The sequence below is a fragment of the Argopecten irradians genome, chromosome 13 (assembly GCF_041381155.1).
Source record: "Argopecten irradians isolate NY chromosome 13, Ai_NY, whole genome shotgun sequence".
Taxonomy (NCBI): Eukaryota; Metazoa; Mollusca; class Bivalvia; order Pectinida; family Pectinidae; genus Argopecten; species Argopecten irradians.
The window spans coordinates 22,546,653-22,564,369 of record NC_091146.1 but is presented as its reverse complement, the minus strand read 5'-3'; the positions used below and the strand labels follow the sequence as shown (position 1 = coordinate 22,564,369).

The window sequence follows — 17,717 nt, the reverse complement described above, 5'->3', positions numbered from 1 at the left end:
CGAGCATAACGTCACACATTTCAGAGAAAACGACGTGAATTTCGCTCACAAAGTATATAATGAATGGAAGTTAGATCATGATGTCACAATGAATATCTACCCACAAGAACGCTAACTCTATAATATGCAAAGACGGAGTTGATCGCATTTAATTTAGATAAAATAGTGGTATAGCACATTGTCATCATTCAAGGTTAACCATCTCAACTTTGCTCGTCCTTAAACGATTGTAGTTGATGTTTATAGGACGTAAAACCAATTAAATCAAATCAAATAATTGATTTTTGATATGCAAAAGAGACCTCAGCTGTCTTGATTATCAGGCAGCAGAAACAAAGCATGAATAAGTTATACCAAATAAATAATCCTGTCGTGGGAAACGCATTGCAGCTACTTTCGATTTGCATATAGAATACATTAAACTTTCGCTTTTGGTGTTAAATACACAAATAAAGGAGTATAATATGGAGATATGTATAAATGATTGAAAGTTTTACTTATCTTAATATCATAGATACATCTATATATCATGATATTACGCTTGTCAGCTCAGATTAAAATTGTATAGGATTTTTCTCACGGTTGGAGGAATTCATAGGTTGATGGGAAATCTGAATACATGCAGTACGAAATGATCCTTACCTTTCCATATGGACTTAGTAAATAAATAGTTGATTATTATAGTCTTTATTTCCTCCAAAACTGAAGATTACAATATCATTATAAAATAACATTTATCTAAATAACGACATAATATGCAAAATAAACTATGAGAAAAAAAGGAAAGAAAAAAAATAATATAGTTTGCAAATCAATTTTCAATCGTTATTGAACATGTAGTTGTAATTACAACTTTTCCATCTTACATTGAATAAGATTATAATTATGAAACTTAAATAAAATAAGATTGTAATTTAATGATATTCAAATACTTGATGAATAAATAACTTTGTTGGTAATATACAATCACAATCTAATGGATTAGTTATTGTAGAGAGAGAACATATCGTAAACATTATAACACAGACAATTCTAAAATCTTCTAAATTTTTCTGCCGTAATCTGAATTCTAGTTCGCTTCCAAAGAGCTTATATATTATTTCATCTTCAGGTAATGAAAGTATATACTGAATGGAAGTTATATCATGAATATTGGCTATATCCATCCATAATTTATCCCTATAGTTGGGGAGTATAACGATGTATAATACAAAGTGTCTTTAACACTTATAATATGTCTTGTAATTTCACATTTGTTTGCTATATCTAAGCACAGGCATTTGGCTCTATAGACATTTTTCTTTCTCTTTTTATATGTTATACTGTGTCAACACAAAAGTACATATTATAAAGAGAGGCAACTCTCGATAGAGCCAAACGCCTGTGATCTAAGCGCCATGGTCTTCGCCGTGTTAATTAGATGAAAAGCATGTTACACTTAATTGAATTCATATTTCTTTATTTCTTTAAACTGTCGGTTCATCTGAAAAGGTGCATGTATATATACAATGCAATGCAACACAACACAATTTACAATATAATAAATATATACGGCCGTGAGATGTACCATTGTTTGTAATCCTGGTTGTTGATTGTTTGATTGACAGAAAACACACAAACAACTCGATCAGATTTTCACAGTATTTAATGGCTATTCACATGCACCCTGTGTGGCTGTGTGTAGTGATATCTATAAATGATTAGTTTATAATGTCCAAATATAGCCTAAGAGAGGCAACTCGTGTTTTTACATTGAAAAACAAACCTCATGACGTAATTAAAACGAATGATCAGTACTTTATCAGTGGCCTTGGTCCCAAATGACCCTGGCTATCCATGCGTTAAATAGTAAACAAAACAAAGATATGTGTGTATATGATTAAAGGGAGGTAACTCGAATATACTATTGACTCTGCTTGAATGGTATGTTATGGCATTTTTTGAAGTTACAGCTGACACATGACATTTCTCGATACCGGGTGCGAAACCCACTGTCGTTTAATTACCTCTGGGGGACAAATATGTAGGTGCATTCGCTGTGGTGCTAAATATGGTCACACAACAATGAAAAAACAACATGCAAGAATGTCAGTAAGGAAATTGAGGTTTTTCGTACATCTATATGTAACCACAATTATGTCTATTTCGTATCACCAATAAATGTCCTGAAATTATAAATGTTTCTTTTCATTTAATTTTGATAATAAAACATCACCACAATATCAATAGAATGTCATCCAACTGTACGCTGTCCTTTCAATCGTCCTTCCGTCCGTAATAGATTTGTTACCATTATTTCAGCTGCAAACTATTTCCCCTGTAAGCCTACTACATATACTGCAGTTTGTGGACCTGATTTTGTATGGTTTTAATACAAACAATAATAAGATAAACAGTTAATGGTCTCTTCATCGCTATAAACTTCTTATAATCGGGTTTGCGTTAAAGTCACACTATACGTAACTATCAACAAAAATTCAAGTTAGATTCGACCCCGATATTGTTAGTACTTGTAGAAATAGTTGAAATTAAGTTATATCAAAGAATATTTATAACGATTTCTTAATAGCTTTGGTACAGCAGTTGTTGAAAGTCGATACTTGTAAACATGCCTTCATTTTGAACTGGTTGCATAGAAGTTACAATTATTTCCGAACGGAAGTCGGAAACTTCATGACCCGTTCTCGGAAGAGTTCGGACAGACGTTACGTAGTTAATGTAATCACATGTCTCTTCGGTATGTTTAACTAAATGGGACCCACCTAGCGATGTTCAAAATTTATTTTTATCAAAAGTTTCTGAATCAAGTCCTGATTCTGCATGATTTCAACAGTTTTTTTAAACATTCTTATAAATTATGAAACAAATAAAACCGATACGGATATTGGGGTAAATACATTATCGCGAGGTGGTTATTAATAATAAAGAGGAATCAAGTTGAATTAGTTGTTTCAATTATCCCCTTTTTCCTTCATTCAATCGATTCATCTTATATTCTCTTGTACTTGTCTAATTGTGTGTTACTACTTCTGTAAAAGGGCCACTACCTTTCTGAAACGGTTTTTACTTTTTAAAATGGGAATGAAAAACGAGATCGATAATTTTGTAGAGTCACAAAAGTTATTAACTTACCGATAATACTACACGTATAATCACCTTTTCAACAATTTTATTAAAATAAATAAAATGTTAATTTTCATAACGCGGGTCGTTTTATGTTTCCCGCTGTCGTCCTAAATACCGCGCGGTAGTTGACTATCTCTGCGCCAGACGGCAAAACGGCGAAATGACTCTCCACTGTTATCATATATTACGCAGGAAATCTTGCATATGTTTGGTGTTGTAACCTCATCTTAGGCCATCGGTATATATTTTCTGATGTTATTAATGTTTTTTAAGAAACCTTTATGTTTTGCTCCGGAAAGGTAGTGGGCCTTTAAAATACAATGTGGTGATACAGAAGTAAAAAATATTAACAATATTCAAACTCTTCATGTAGCAGTATAACCCCCGTCTAATAAAAAATTGACTCCATTTATAGAAGAGACCGATCCATTGAGGAGAAACAAAACAGTTTCAGCAACTTCCTCTGACGTCAGCAGTTTTCGTGTAGGTGTAAGCAGACGTAGTTTTTCAACGGCTGCATCTGGAATGTGCTTCGTCATATCCGTACAGACATACGAAGGATTAACAGAGTTCACGCGGATGTTGTGCCGTGAAAGTTCCCGCGCTAAATTTCTGGTAATCGCGTCAATGGCTGCTTTAGTGGCGGCATACACCGTGTGGCCGCTTAGGGATCTATGTGACGCCATACTGGAAACGTTGACTACAGTGCCGCCATTACCAGCGGCGATCATACCGGAAGTGATTATTTGCGTGACGTTAATGGTACCCTTTATATTCATATCTATCATATTATCAGTTAGCTCCCGTGACATATCGAGAAAGGGTCCGCTTCTTCCGAAACCAGCGTTGTTAACAAGGATGTCAAAGGGAGGTAACTGCCCCAGAGATTGTCTCGTGGCATCCCAGTCCCGTAGATTCACGCATATTGTGTTTATACCAGGGAGTTCTTTCTGAAGTTTTTCCAAATTTTCTTTTGTTTTACTGACGGTAGTCAACCGTGCCCCTTCCCTGTATAGCGCATGTGCAATGACCTGACCAATTCCACGTCCGGCTCCGGTTATGATGGCTTTCTTGCCAGCTAATGACTTGGGTACTCTCCTACAAATAAAGAAATAACAATATTTACATTTCCATTGCACAGTACATATAGGTACCGCACAGTACATACAGTTACCGCACAGAAATTAAAGGTACCAAACATAACCTAGTTACCGCACATAACCTATAGTTACCACTCAGTACATATAGTTACCGCACATAACCTAAATGTACCGCACAAAACCTATATTTACCGTACCTACAGTTACCGCACATAACCTAGTTACTGAACAGAAGATACAGTTACCGCACAATACCTAAAGGTACCGCACATCACCTACAGTTACCGCACAGTGCCTCTATGTACTGCACAGTACCTAAAATTACCGCACAGCACATATAGGTACCGCACAGAACCTATTGTTACCGCAAAGTACCTACAGTCACATTATTCCTGGTTTAAGAAGAGAGGCACGCTATGTTCTAATTTAGAGAATCTGGCCTAGTACTACTAATTAAACGACACATTTTCATCGTAAAATCTTTTAAATATCCGCAATCAAAATTGTCTTTCTCATATTTATTAATTGTTGCAACCCTCTATCAATATAAGTGATAATTGCGTTTTTCGATATTACATACTATTTAATGTTTCCGCTGTTAGAACGCAGTTACAACAGTTTCATCTTGTCCGAGGAAAATGGGCCGTCCTGTTTATTTCCTACAATGTCATCTGTTAGATTCATCAAAAGTTTTACTCTAAATTCATATATATATATATATATAATTGATAATATTACTCATTACTCTGATATTTTCAAATATAATCCGTAATCGTTTGAACATATATGTTATTACATAGGTTGGGCAATTATCGTTAATTTCAAAAATGAAGATTGTGAACACTATTTTCTATATTGTCCAACATAGGTCAACCCAAGACGGCGCTTACCACTGACAATACAAACATTTTTACAATGTGCTAAAAGAAAAATGCGATATAGATACTAATGAAGCTATCATTGAGTTCCCTGCTATGTCAGGGATACCAATAGATTCCGTTTGATCATTTTAATTTTTATGTAATGATAGGAGAATTTTGCATGGCATATTTATCTACGTCTAGTTTGAGTTTTAGGTATGATAATGATATACTCATCATTTGATCAATTAGTAATCGAAATTTATTCATGTTTATACATTTATATATATTTTTTGTAATAATTTGTAAGTACTGTTGATATTATTGGGAGAGAGCGTCTACAAGTATGTTGCCGTATTCCAATTGTCTTTAGCATCTGACTATGAAATATTTTGAAATAAAATTATTATTAGAGTTCTTTTATTACTTAAAGATGCTCCATAGCTGACAAATGATATTTTTGCACTATAAAAAACTGGAGCAGACGATTAAGTGTTTTTCTTCGATTACAAAAGCTACTTACTTTACACAATTAATTGTATCCCGAAAAAATTCTGGCACTATGTCCAATATGGAATAAAGTACTGACTGCGCCCATACCGAAAGCGAAATACATTATCTTATATCATTTTTGTGTTAATTAGACATATTTGTACATGATTAATCACCAGTTATTGATCAAATGATGAGTAACATGAATATTCTGTCGGCGGGGGTGCCTCATTATTATATCCTTTATAAATGTTCTTTTTGTAGTCGAATTTCCTTTCTTCCGTTTTTTTCTGCCATGTACAAACCTGGTATTATAGACACGTATTCTAATTATTCATCTAACTGAACGCACTAGGGTCCAATCTAAATGTCATATGTGATATTAACACCGTGAAATTGTATTAGCGGAACGAAAAAACCCTTTTCAAATGGAACAATAAAATTCAAAGTATTTATTCTGGGTAGCTGACCCAAAATCGATAAAATGTAAATAGTATCTTAAATAAGCATGAGATAAAACTGATAATATCATTATATCAATAATCACAACCTAATTGCCTGTCATAGAAATCAAGATATTATTCGTCACGTTGCTACTCAAATTAATGTACGTTATTAATACTAAATTGGCTTGCCTGCGTTTGAGTAGCAAATATAACTATTTTCCCGATACAACATGAATAATTAATACCTAGTATAGAGTTTTGCCTTTCATTTTCGTTGATGATAAACTGCCCATACGACTGAACATGCACAATCAACAGGAAAACGAAAGCCACCCCGAACATTCAATCCTGAGATTGAGAAACATTTCAATTACGCGAAAACATTTTTAATATCAAAAGACGAATACTTAAAAGCCAAGAACTGGGCGTGTCAGACGGATTAGGAGAATGCACCGATCGTTCACGCCTCTAACATTCAAACTGTGCCGAGATGTGGTGTCAGAATTTAAACGAGAGATTTAATGTCAAAGCGAAATATCCCTGCTTGTTGTACATACTTGAATACGTTCACGATTGGTAATGTTTGTTTGCAATCGGGTTCCAGGGTTGTTTTCAGTGCATGTTTGATACCTACCTAATTTCATCTGAAGGTGAACGACAAAATTGTGAGGAAAACATATGAATAGGCGTTACAATTCAATAAAGTAATGATACATTAATAAAATTCATTAATTACCCATGGAGTACAGGACTGTTATAAAAGTCTACTTGTATTTAAAACGATACGCGAATTAAGTATATGTAGACAAACAAGTATTTTAGAAATTGAGAAATAGTTTTAGTTAATATTGATTTTAACTGTTCGACTGTCATTGGTCTTTTTGACATATATCCTTAATCACTTTCATTCAATACTCTCCTTATATGATTGGTTACTCTTGTGTGTTTGTTTGTATAATTAATTAACGTCCTATTTACAACCAGGGTTATATAACGACGGTCTCCCATGTGTGTGATGTGTAGTGTGTTTGTAGTGCACAGTGTCTACATGGTAGATTATGCTTGACTAGGGATATTAGGTTTGAAGTCCTATTAACAACCAGAGTCATATAATGACGGCATTCAACAGTGTGCTTGCAGCATTTGTATGTTTTGGAAGGCTGATGTTTATTCGTGGTGTTTCTTTTTTGTAATTGTAGAACTCCTACAATTTTACAGTGTTAATGCACTGAAGTTAACGTCCTGTCAAAAGCAGAGTCCATTTAATGACTCCCTCTTTGTATGTGTGGTGTTTAAGTGTAATTTAGGAGACAGATATGTTTGTGTTCGATGTAATATTTCCGCCTTTATTATGTTGAATATGTTTTGTCCCACTTGTCACTGCAACATACTGCTAAAAGACACCAAACGTCACATACTGTAACCATTAACTTTAAAGATGCTCCATCGCCGTCGGAGCAAAAACGATGCTCATCATTAGCTCAATAATTGATATTAAATCGTGTGTATATATATATATGTCTAAGCATAAAAAACCTGTGTCTGTTAAACATTAAGTGCTCGCTAACTACTTTCTAAAACTTCAATTTCCAGTACAATATGATTCTATGACATTACTTATAGATATTTTGCATGTACAAAAATGTAACATATTTAATAAACAACCCGTAGGTCATACCCACAGGTCTATATGAAATCATCCTCGGTAACAGGTATACTAGCACTATCGATCGCTCATTACCATTGTGACTATTGAAAGATGGTTTAATGTTTAACGTCCTTGTTGTATTACAATAAATACTTTACTTCATCAGAACTTTAAATGTAAAATTTCGTTGAACTTTGTTAATTGTGTTCTTTGTTATATAAAAGTTTGTTTATAATTTTACTGATATGATAGACTTGCTTCGCTGTTCAAAATAGTCGTCCGCTACAGCACTGTCCAGTCTCTGTGAAAACGTGGTTACTTACCTGTGTCATGCTTGAATGCCTTTCTGCGTACATCAGATCTAGAGCTCAGGCATCCAAACTGGTAATGTGTATTTTTTTCTATTCTGTTTCTCTAACGTATTAGAACCGCAGCAAATGCGGTCTATATGGTCACGGGTTAGTAAGCGATAGTGCAACGTACATCTAGGACCTAGGATAATGTAAAATAAAATTAAATATAATCCGCTAAATAACGCTGTAAATGTATTTGGCAGGAACTAAAATTTATCCGTTTTGTCACTTTTTGTTGACTATAATGTACACAGTCTCTACATACGACAAAGAAAAAAATACAGCGAGAGTACATTCACACTAAAGCGCATAGCGGATGTACACAGACTCTACACCCGACAAGGAAAACAATAGTGCGAGAGTACGGATACCTTTTTTTCGTCCAGTGTAAACATGACTAGGTAAAATTGTCCTTTAGTAAGCGTAAAACGCAACAGAATAAAAGCCGATATCACGACTTTCCCAAACTTAAATCACAACTTAATCAGTAATATTACACGGTTGGTGGGTTAATGTTGATATCCTATAAAAGGTTATTTAAGAAAGGTCTCTCACATATATGTTGTGTTTGCGAATGTCCGCGTGTTTTGAGAGGCCTCGTTTACAATGAAACATTAGTTTAACATGATATACTCATTATATATTGATAGTTATATCTCAGCTTTGTCAGCCGTGACTAGATGATCCAATACAATTGTAAATTAACATCAGAAATGTAACGTATCTCAAATATAGCATTTGCGCAGTATACTCTAATTTAGATTTATATATATAATTTTAGATAATGCGAACATGTCCAATTGCTTTCTTGATTGTAATATATTACAATCATATATGGTTGTCAAAATGATTTTGGCAGTACTTATCATATTAACATACGGAAAAACCATGAACCAAGTTGTAGTCTACAATTTCATTTCACTTTATTACATTGTTATTAGTAATAGTTAAGTAATTTCTGCAAGTGTGTTTCCATCTAAACGTATACCATACATAAGCAAGAGGCATTGAGGGCCTGTATCACTCACCTGGTTTGTCATGCCAAGTAATGTTATAAACAGAGGATCATTGTTTCGGAAGGAATTTAAAGATTTACCTCTTATTTCCACATTGGACCTCACTTTTCTGCTCCAAGGGGTTAGGGCCAAAATTTATAGAAATCTATTTCCATTCTCCAGAGAATGTTAATGGCCAAATTTGGTTACAATCCATGTAGAATTCTAAATGTTGAGGGATTGACGGACGACAGACGCGGCGCCATCACATAAGCTCACCATTTGTGCCAGGTGAGCTAAAACTAGAATTTTACAGTGCAAAATATATATTTTAAAACTACCGTTTATAAAGCATCATATATGTTTGTCTGTCTGATTGAATGATTCTAACAGCTTAATTCATTCAATATTACGGCACATATTCCATTACACTGTACATCCTATTAACGGTCATTTAAGAACGGCCAATCCTATACGTGTTGTGTGAATTTCAGTGTGATTTGAGAGGCTGCGATTACCATTAAAATTGAACATGATATACTTATTTGAAAGTGATAGTTGTCGTGGCTAGAGGATCCAATACAATTGTAAACACAGGTCAGAAATGTTGACGTGTCTCAGATAGAGCAACTGCGTAGTATACTCTTGACACATTACCTATTTATTTATGAAAAAATTAGATTCCATCAAAAACATTCCTTGAACAATTTTGACTATTTTTCGTTAATTGAACAAAGTGAATATACTGCTAACGGCATTAAATTTATATGTGCCATTATTGTTATATTGACAATCCAAGAAAAATTAATATTTTCGCCCACACACCGTACATATCTTGCAAGATTTACAACCTATTAGCAGTCATTTAAGAACGCCCCTCTCCTATACTTTACATTGTATGCGTTGCGTGTGTGAATGTCCGTATTTTTGAGAGGCTGCTTTTACTATGAAAAAATGATTGAAAATGATATACTAATAAGAAAGTAAAAGATATTGTGGCTTTGTCCTGCCCATTCAGTCATGGCTAGAGGATCCAATACAACTGTAAACGCACGCCAGAAATGTAACATATCTCGACGTATACCCGTGACATTTTATACATTTTTAAGAACATTAAAGATGCACCACCGCCGACAGAGCATAAATTATATTTATAATTTGAGCAATAATTGGTGTTTAATCGTGTTTGTGTGTGTATTTACGTGTCTAATAAGCATAAAAATAATATAAAAAAATTATTTTGCCTATGGCATGCGCAATCAGTACTTCATTCCATATAGGATATAGTGCAACGGAATTTTTTCGGGATGCACTTAATTTATTTTTTGATATTTTTAACTTGGAGTAAAATTTGATTCTCAAATTGTGTAAAGGGAGTAACTTCTGTAACTAAAGAAAAATATTAAATTATCTTCTCCTGTTTTTGATAGTGAAAAAATTACCATTTTTCAGCATTGGAACATCTTGAAATAATAATAATAAAAAACATTCCTTGGTCAATTTTACTATTTTTTGTCACTTTTGCCACAAAGTGAACTGGAAATTGTATTGAAGTTATATGTGCCGTTATTTTCATACTGAAAACTCAAGAACAGTTTCTCATATGTTATTCAAGACCAAACCAGTTTGAGAATTACAACACTTAAAATGCTTAAGTTTACACGGATAAATAATAGTTCAAAACAAATTTTGGCAATATTGCAAAAATCATCATATTTACGACAGGTACAGTGAAATGAGACATATTGTCAGACCATGAAGTCAAGTAGCGCTCAACAATTTAATGTCATATTTGAACAATGGTATAAGTAGTTAAATGATTTCTGCAGATAATTTTACATCTGAAATACATAAAGAATAAAAACAAGAAGTTTTACAGTGAAAACATTCTGTGTTGCAACTTATGTTTATAAGGTATCATACATTTTCGTTGGTGTCCTTGAATTATTGTCACAGTCTAATCCCTCACCACTTTTCAATAGATTACTGAGTAAAATATAACATGTCAAAATTTTCGCCCTTCATTGCATGTATAACTTTAGGCCTTGTTTACCACGTAAGTTACTGCTAGATCACTAAAACTCTATCATAACGTGTGTACTGTTGACAGAGTAGGAAGAAGTAAATCTAACATCTTAAAGCTTAAGGTTGGGTGGAAATATGGGCTGATATAGGGTTAATTGAGCGAGACATTATTATACCATATTTTAAATAGAATATGACTGAAGTTAAGTTAATAACCGTGAAAATATATTCCATGCGGATTGATAATCTTTAACAAGAATGCCACCTTAGCTAAGCCATGGAAATGGGGGATAAACCAGTGTTATACCCGTAGTTATGAGACAAATACAATTGGTATAATGAAGATACACTATATACTATACCTTTGAGTCAGCGGTAGATGTATCCCCGCCATGTCCTTTCACCGACTGAGCCCCGACCGCTGTCTCATAGCATTAGTAGTATCCGGGTTGCTGTTATTCATGACGATATTAAAGTGATATGGTCATACGCCCAATGATATTTCTATAGGAAACCGTAAAAGATTCATTAGTTTAAAGCCTAAAGTACATGCGTAGGTTAAAAGACTAAGACACGCATGGGTCGTTTACCACTGAGTTTCATAACGTATTAAAGGCAGTTAATGTTTTTTGATGGAATTACTGTCGCATGCTAAACAACATCTAGTCTATATCTATTGAGGAAAAATAAGATTAAAATTGAAACTTTTGGAATGTTAACATATTCCAATAACCCCTAATGGCATCACATTATCGCGACAAACGTATGCGATGACCATTTAAACATGACACCTTAAATAATCGTCTAAGTAGTATTCAATTATAATATGATAAAAAAGGTATAAAACTAGTAAATTAATAATCCGAAATATTCAATTATCAGTGTCATAACCGGTAAGTTGACAACAACACACTACATGATAATATCATAACAATAACCAATGAACTCGTTGATACTGTATCGCTCACCTGGTTTTTTGTTAGTAATTATCACAAGACTCTGACAATTAGAAAAATAAGCAAAATTGACTCCCAAAGTTTAATTTTGAATCACAACCATACAATGATGCTATTGATACCATACAAATATGCTATCCAAAACATAGGTTCAGAGACAAAGTAATTTATATGAAAGTAGTAGCCTAATTGACCTTTTTGACCTCGCATCTATTGCCGTTTAAGGCCCCGGGGGTCAGCCCTATCATTTGTACAATTTCAAATCCCAACCCTATAAGGATGCTAACATTGCATATATGTGCTCTTCCATTCTTAGTTGCAGAGAAGAAGTTGTTTATATGGAAATAGCTAAATTGACCCCTTTTGACCCCACCCTGCAGGCCCCCGGGGGGTCAGCCCCATCATTTGCAAAATTTTGAATCCAAACCCTATAAGGATGTAACCATTGCATTATGAGCGCAATCCCATGTTAAGTTGCAGAGAAAAAGTCATTTATATGGAAATTGACCACTTTTGACCCCGCCCCTCAGGCCCCCGGGGGTCAGCCCTATCATTTGCTCAATTTGGAATCCCCAGCCTACAAGGATGCTCCCATTGCATTATGGGTGCTATACCATGCTTAGTTGCAGAGAAGAAGTCATATATATGGAAATTGCCAAATTGACCCCTTTTGACCCCGCCCCTCAGGCCCCCGAGGGTCAACCCTATCATTTGCACAATTTTGAATCCCCACACTATAAGAATGCTACCATTACATTATGGGTGCTATACCATGCTTAGTTTCAGAGAAGAAGTCGTTTATATGGAAATAGCCAAATTGACCCCTTTTGACCGTGCCCCTCAGGCCCCCGAGGGACAGCCCCATCATTTGCACAATTTTGAATCCCCACCCTATAAGGATGCTACCATTGCATAATGGGTGCTATACCATGCTTAGTTGCAGAGAAGAAGTCATTTATATGGAAATAGCCAAATTGACCCCTTTTGACCCCACCCCTCAGGCCCCCCGGGGGTCAGCCCTATCATTTGCACAATTTTGAATCCCCACCCTATAAGGATGCTACCATTGCATTATGGGTGCTATACCATGCTTAGTTTCAGAGAAGAAGTCGTTTATATGGAAATAGCCAAATTGACCCCTTTTGACCCCGCCCCTCAGGCCCCCCGGGAGTCAGCCCCATCATTTGTACAATTTTGAATCCCCACCCTATAACGATACTACAATTGCATTATGAGTGCTATCTCATACTTAGTTTCAGAGAAAGAAGTCGATTATATGGAAATAGCCAAATTGACCCCATCCCTCAGGCCCCCGGTGGGTCAGCCCCATCATTTGTACAATTTTGAATCGCCACCCTATAAGGATGCTACCATTGCATTATGGGTGCTATCCCATGCTTGGTTTCAGAGAAGAAGTCGTTTATATGGAAATAGCCAAATTGACCCTTTTTGACCCCGCCCCTCAGGCCCCTTGGGGGTCAGCCCTATCATTTTCACAATTTTGAATCCCCACCCTATAAGGATGCTACCATTGCATTATGGGTGCTATACCATGCTTAGTTTCAGAGAAGTCGTTTATATGGAAATAGCCAAAGTTTAATTTTGAATCACAACCATACAATGATGCTATTGATACCATACAAATATGCTATCCAAAACATAGGTTCAGAGACAAAGTAATTTATATGAAAGTAGTAGCCTAATTGACCTTTTTGACCTCGCATCTATTGCCGTTTAAGGCCCCGGGGGTCAGCCCTATCATTTTTACAATTTCAAATCCCAACCCTATAAGGATGCTAACATTGCATATATGTGCTCTTCCATGCTTGGTTTCAGAGAAGAAGTCGTTTATATGGAAATAGCCAAATTGACCCCTTTTGACCCCGCCCCTCAGGCCCCCCGGGGTCAGCCCCATCATTTGTACAATTTTGAATCCCCACCCTATAACGATACTACAATTGCATTATGAGTGCTATCTCTTGCTTAGTTTCAGAGAAGAAGTCGTTTATATGGAAATAGCCAAATTGACCCCGCCCCTCAGGCCCCCTGGGGGTCAGCCCCATCATTTGTACAATTTTGAATCGCCACCCTATAAGGATGCTACCATTGCATTATGGGTGCTATCCCATGCTTGGTTTCAGAGAAGAAGTCGTTTATATGGAAATAGCCAAATTGACCCCTTTTGGCCCCGCCCCTCAGGCCCCCGGGGGGTCAGCCCCATCAGTTGTACAATTTTCAGTTAGTAGCCCATAAGGATGCTACCAGTCAAGTTTTGTTGAAATCCGACCTGCGGTTATGGAGAAGAAGTCGATTGTTGATGGACGACGGACGCCGGACGCCGGACGCTGCGGTATCCCATAAGCTCACCTCGGTCAAATCTTCATACAGATACAACGGGCCTAATCGGCTGAGCATTCACACTACTTACAGAAGTCAGTTTTTTATATTATATACTGATTGTATGAATGTAATGTAAATCTTTAATTATATTTCAGAAAAAAATATTGTATAAAAGGGATGAAAAAAGACACGGAGTTCGTTTAGAATGAAACAAAGACATATAAACACTTATATACTGGCTCTTGAAGTCGGTCAGTGATTTTATAAATTTGACTTTTTAATCTATGAATGGTATTTCCATCAAACCTGTGAACTCAGAAGATTTTTTTATACTTTTAAATCGTTTTGACCCGTTTGGCCCCGTCTGTCTGGTCCCCCAGGGGGTCAGCAAGGACTGATATGAATGTTAAAATACTATATCTCAGGCTAATAATTCTAATCAAGTTTGACTTATTTCCTATGAAAACTGAGCAAACAATGCTCTTAAATGTGTTTTTCTCTATATAAACTATAATAAATCTGACCCATTCCCCAGGAGAAAACGTGAGACCCCAGGGTCATATAATTCACATTTTTGTAAAGAACCTTAAGACCTTTCCATCTATAAAGAGTATATAATTCTACCATTTCCAGATTTAAATCAAAGGTTTTTGAAGTTTTAGCCTGTTTGCCCCTTTTGGTCCTGCCCCTCTGCCCCCAGGGGGTCGACCAGGACCAATATGGGTATGATATTAAAATGCTATCTCAGGCTAATAATTATAACCAAGTTTGACTCATTTCCTATAAAAATTGAGCAAAAAATGCTCATTAATGCGTTTTCGCTATATAAACTATGGTAAACTTTACTTCCCCAATGGTCATATAATTCACAATTTTTGTATAGGACCTTAATACCTTTCCATCTATGAAGAGTATATGATTCTACTATTTCCTGAATTTCAGAAGATTTTTGAAGTTTTAGCCTATTTGACCTTTTTTGATCCTGCCCTTAAGGCCCGTGGGGGTCAGTCATGGAAAATTATTCAATATGATTCCATGGCCATATCATACTGATAATTCTGACAGTATTTGACTCATTCCTATTACAAATGACCAAATAATCCTCAAAAATGTGTTTTATAAACTATAGTAAATTTAACCCCCTCCCTAGGGAAAAAGAGACCTCAGGGTAATAAGATTTACCCCTTTTGACCCCTCCCACAGCCCCCTGAGGGTGGGGACCATATAGGTCACAAATTTTATTGGCCTTATGCCTTAGAAGGTTTGTGCAAAATTTCATTGAAATTGGTTCAGCAGTTTTGGAGAAGGAGTCGAAAATGTAATTTGTTAACGGACATACTAACTCTATTTTGTGTACTCTCTGAATTTGACAACATTTCCTGCCAAATTGAAGCCAAATTTTCCGGGATTCCATCAATTGACCGTCTGTTCCAACAATCGTATAACATTGAAAACGTCTGTTCCAACAATCGTATAACATTGAAAACATAGAGTTTTATTTATTTGAAAACTTAATTTTTAATGAAATGGTCGGTCGAAATGTAAATATAAGGAATGATTGTTATTGTTAACTGCTGTGTTAACTGGATTTTTTTGCACAGATATTTCAACAAGACGCGCTAACTATGTTCAAGACAACCACAGTAGCTCCGTTTGACCGAAACGTGGTGCGCCGTGGAATTTTGGCTATTTTTGTCTTTGTTATTTACACGTTTCGATCAAGCTCCGATATGTTTTTCACGGTCCGCCAAGGCTTACTAGGGATGAACGTTTGACGCTGGTTATTTTTTAGAGCAAATGAAACAATTTTTATTGTTGAAAATTTAATTTAAAACAAAATATAATTACAAAATTATATGTTAAAAGAAAAGAAAATCCAAACTATATTTGGTATAAATATATAATTATTATCTATTTAATGTATTGTATATCAGCTAAGTAACACAACAGGCAGCAGATATGCAACTGCTCAACAACTCCCAATCCCTTCCTTCTGCTCGAGACTTCTTCAACGAGTTCATTGAAATAATTACCCCAGACGCCGAGACATATGAAACAATTTACTGTTCTTCCATCTGACCTAGACTTGAGCTGTCATTGTTTGAGAGTTGAGAAAAAACAAACCCCTGATATGTTTTCAGATATGTTTCTTTTTGAATTATTTTCTGTTGGACCTTAACAACTTCATTATGCTGACTCTATGCTGTGCTATTAATGCACCAAATTATCGTGCAAGCGCATGCAGGGGCCATGTTGATTCTGTTATTGAATATTAGTAGCTCACTATGGTGTTGCTCATTGTTGAACGCTCAACATTAACATCAAGATAGAGAATTGCAATAAAATCGTCACACAAGATTTCAAAAGTTAAATATAGCCAAAAAAGTTAAATATAGCCAAGTGTTTCTACGCATATTTTTTTCTGTAATGGTTCTCACTTAATCAGCCTTTTTCAATAATAGCTTTGGTCTTATTTGATGGTTAGAATGTGTTTGATAATGATTATTTCTATTTATTATACAAATGATTACAAGAAATATCAAATAAGTACCAGGCCAACTTATGATATTCCATCATATATTGCTTGCGACGTAAGACCGTAAAAGAACGCAACACGCCGTATCACTTCGGGCTTTCAACCGCTACAGGCCGTGATGTGTCTTGCCAGAACGCATCGAAATGGCTTTCATCCACCTGGACAAAACGGCACAAAACTTGCAGCCAATCTGCACAACTGTGATAAAACGTTGAAAAACGCAACGGAACGTCACAAAACTTTGTTCCGGCCTCGTACGCGCTGTTATGATTTGTTACGCCAATCTTGAGTATTAGGTCCTGTGGCGTTTACCATCTGTACTGTGACTGCCGTGGCAAATTTTTTGACAGTTTAAAAAAGTCTGGCACGGCACCAACGGTAATCAAAGCCGCTCATGTTTGTCTATCACGTTCTTCTGCGTTATCTCACGTTCAATACATTTTATCCACGGTGGTGTCGTGGCCACCGAGAACACAGTGTAGATGAAATATAACATGCATTACATGTCTTATTACATTTACATAATATATGTTAATAATAACAAGCAAATTCGTGGAATTTCCACCTCCCGCTTTCAGCTAGAAAATGACTTTTTTTATAAATTCAAAGGGCCATAACTCTGCTAATTAAGATCTGCCAAAAGTAGCGATCGAACATGGCTAAGCCCTTAAGGCATTTAACTTTGTTATCAAGTTTTAACAGTTTTTACACAGAAACTGCAGAAAAATGACATTTGTTGTAAATTAAAGGGCCATAATACTGATAAATAACATCCGCTGAAAGAGTTGACCGAACCTGGTCAGGCACTTAAAGCATTCAACTTTGTTACCAAATTTGAAG

At 35.6% G+C, this 17,717-nt stretch overlaps 1 protein-coding gene across 1 annotated transcript; it reads right to left on the bottom strand.

Annotated features, from left to right (window-relative positions):
* Nucleotides 1–1,424: 1,424 nt before the first annotated feature.
* Nucleotides 1,425–11,560, bottom strand: LOC138305972 (L-xylulose reductase-like). Its single transcript, XM_069246280.1, has 2 exons — nucleotides 11,408–11,560; nucleotides 1,425–4,224 (listed from the first exon to the last, which is right to left on the bottom strand). Exons 1-2 carry the CDS (start codon nucleotides 11,437–11,439, stop codon nucleotides 3,492–3,494), a joined length of 765 nt encoding a protein of 254 aa, XP_069102381.1. The 5' UTR covers nucleotides 11,440–11,560; the 3' UTR covers nucleotides 1,425–3,491.
* Nucleotides 11,561–17,717: the final 6,157 nt, after the last annotated feature.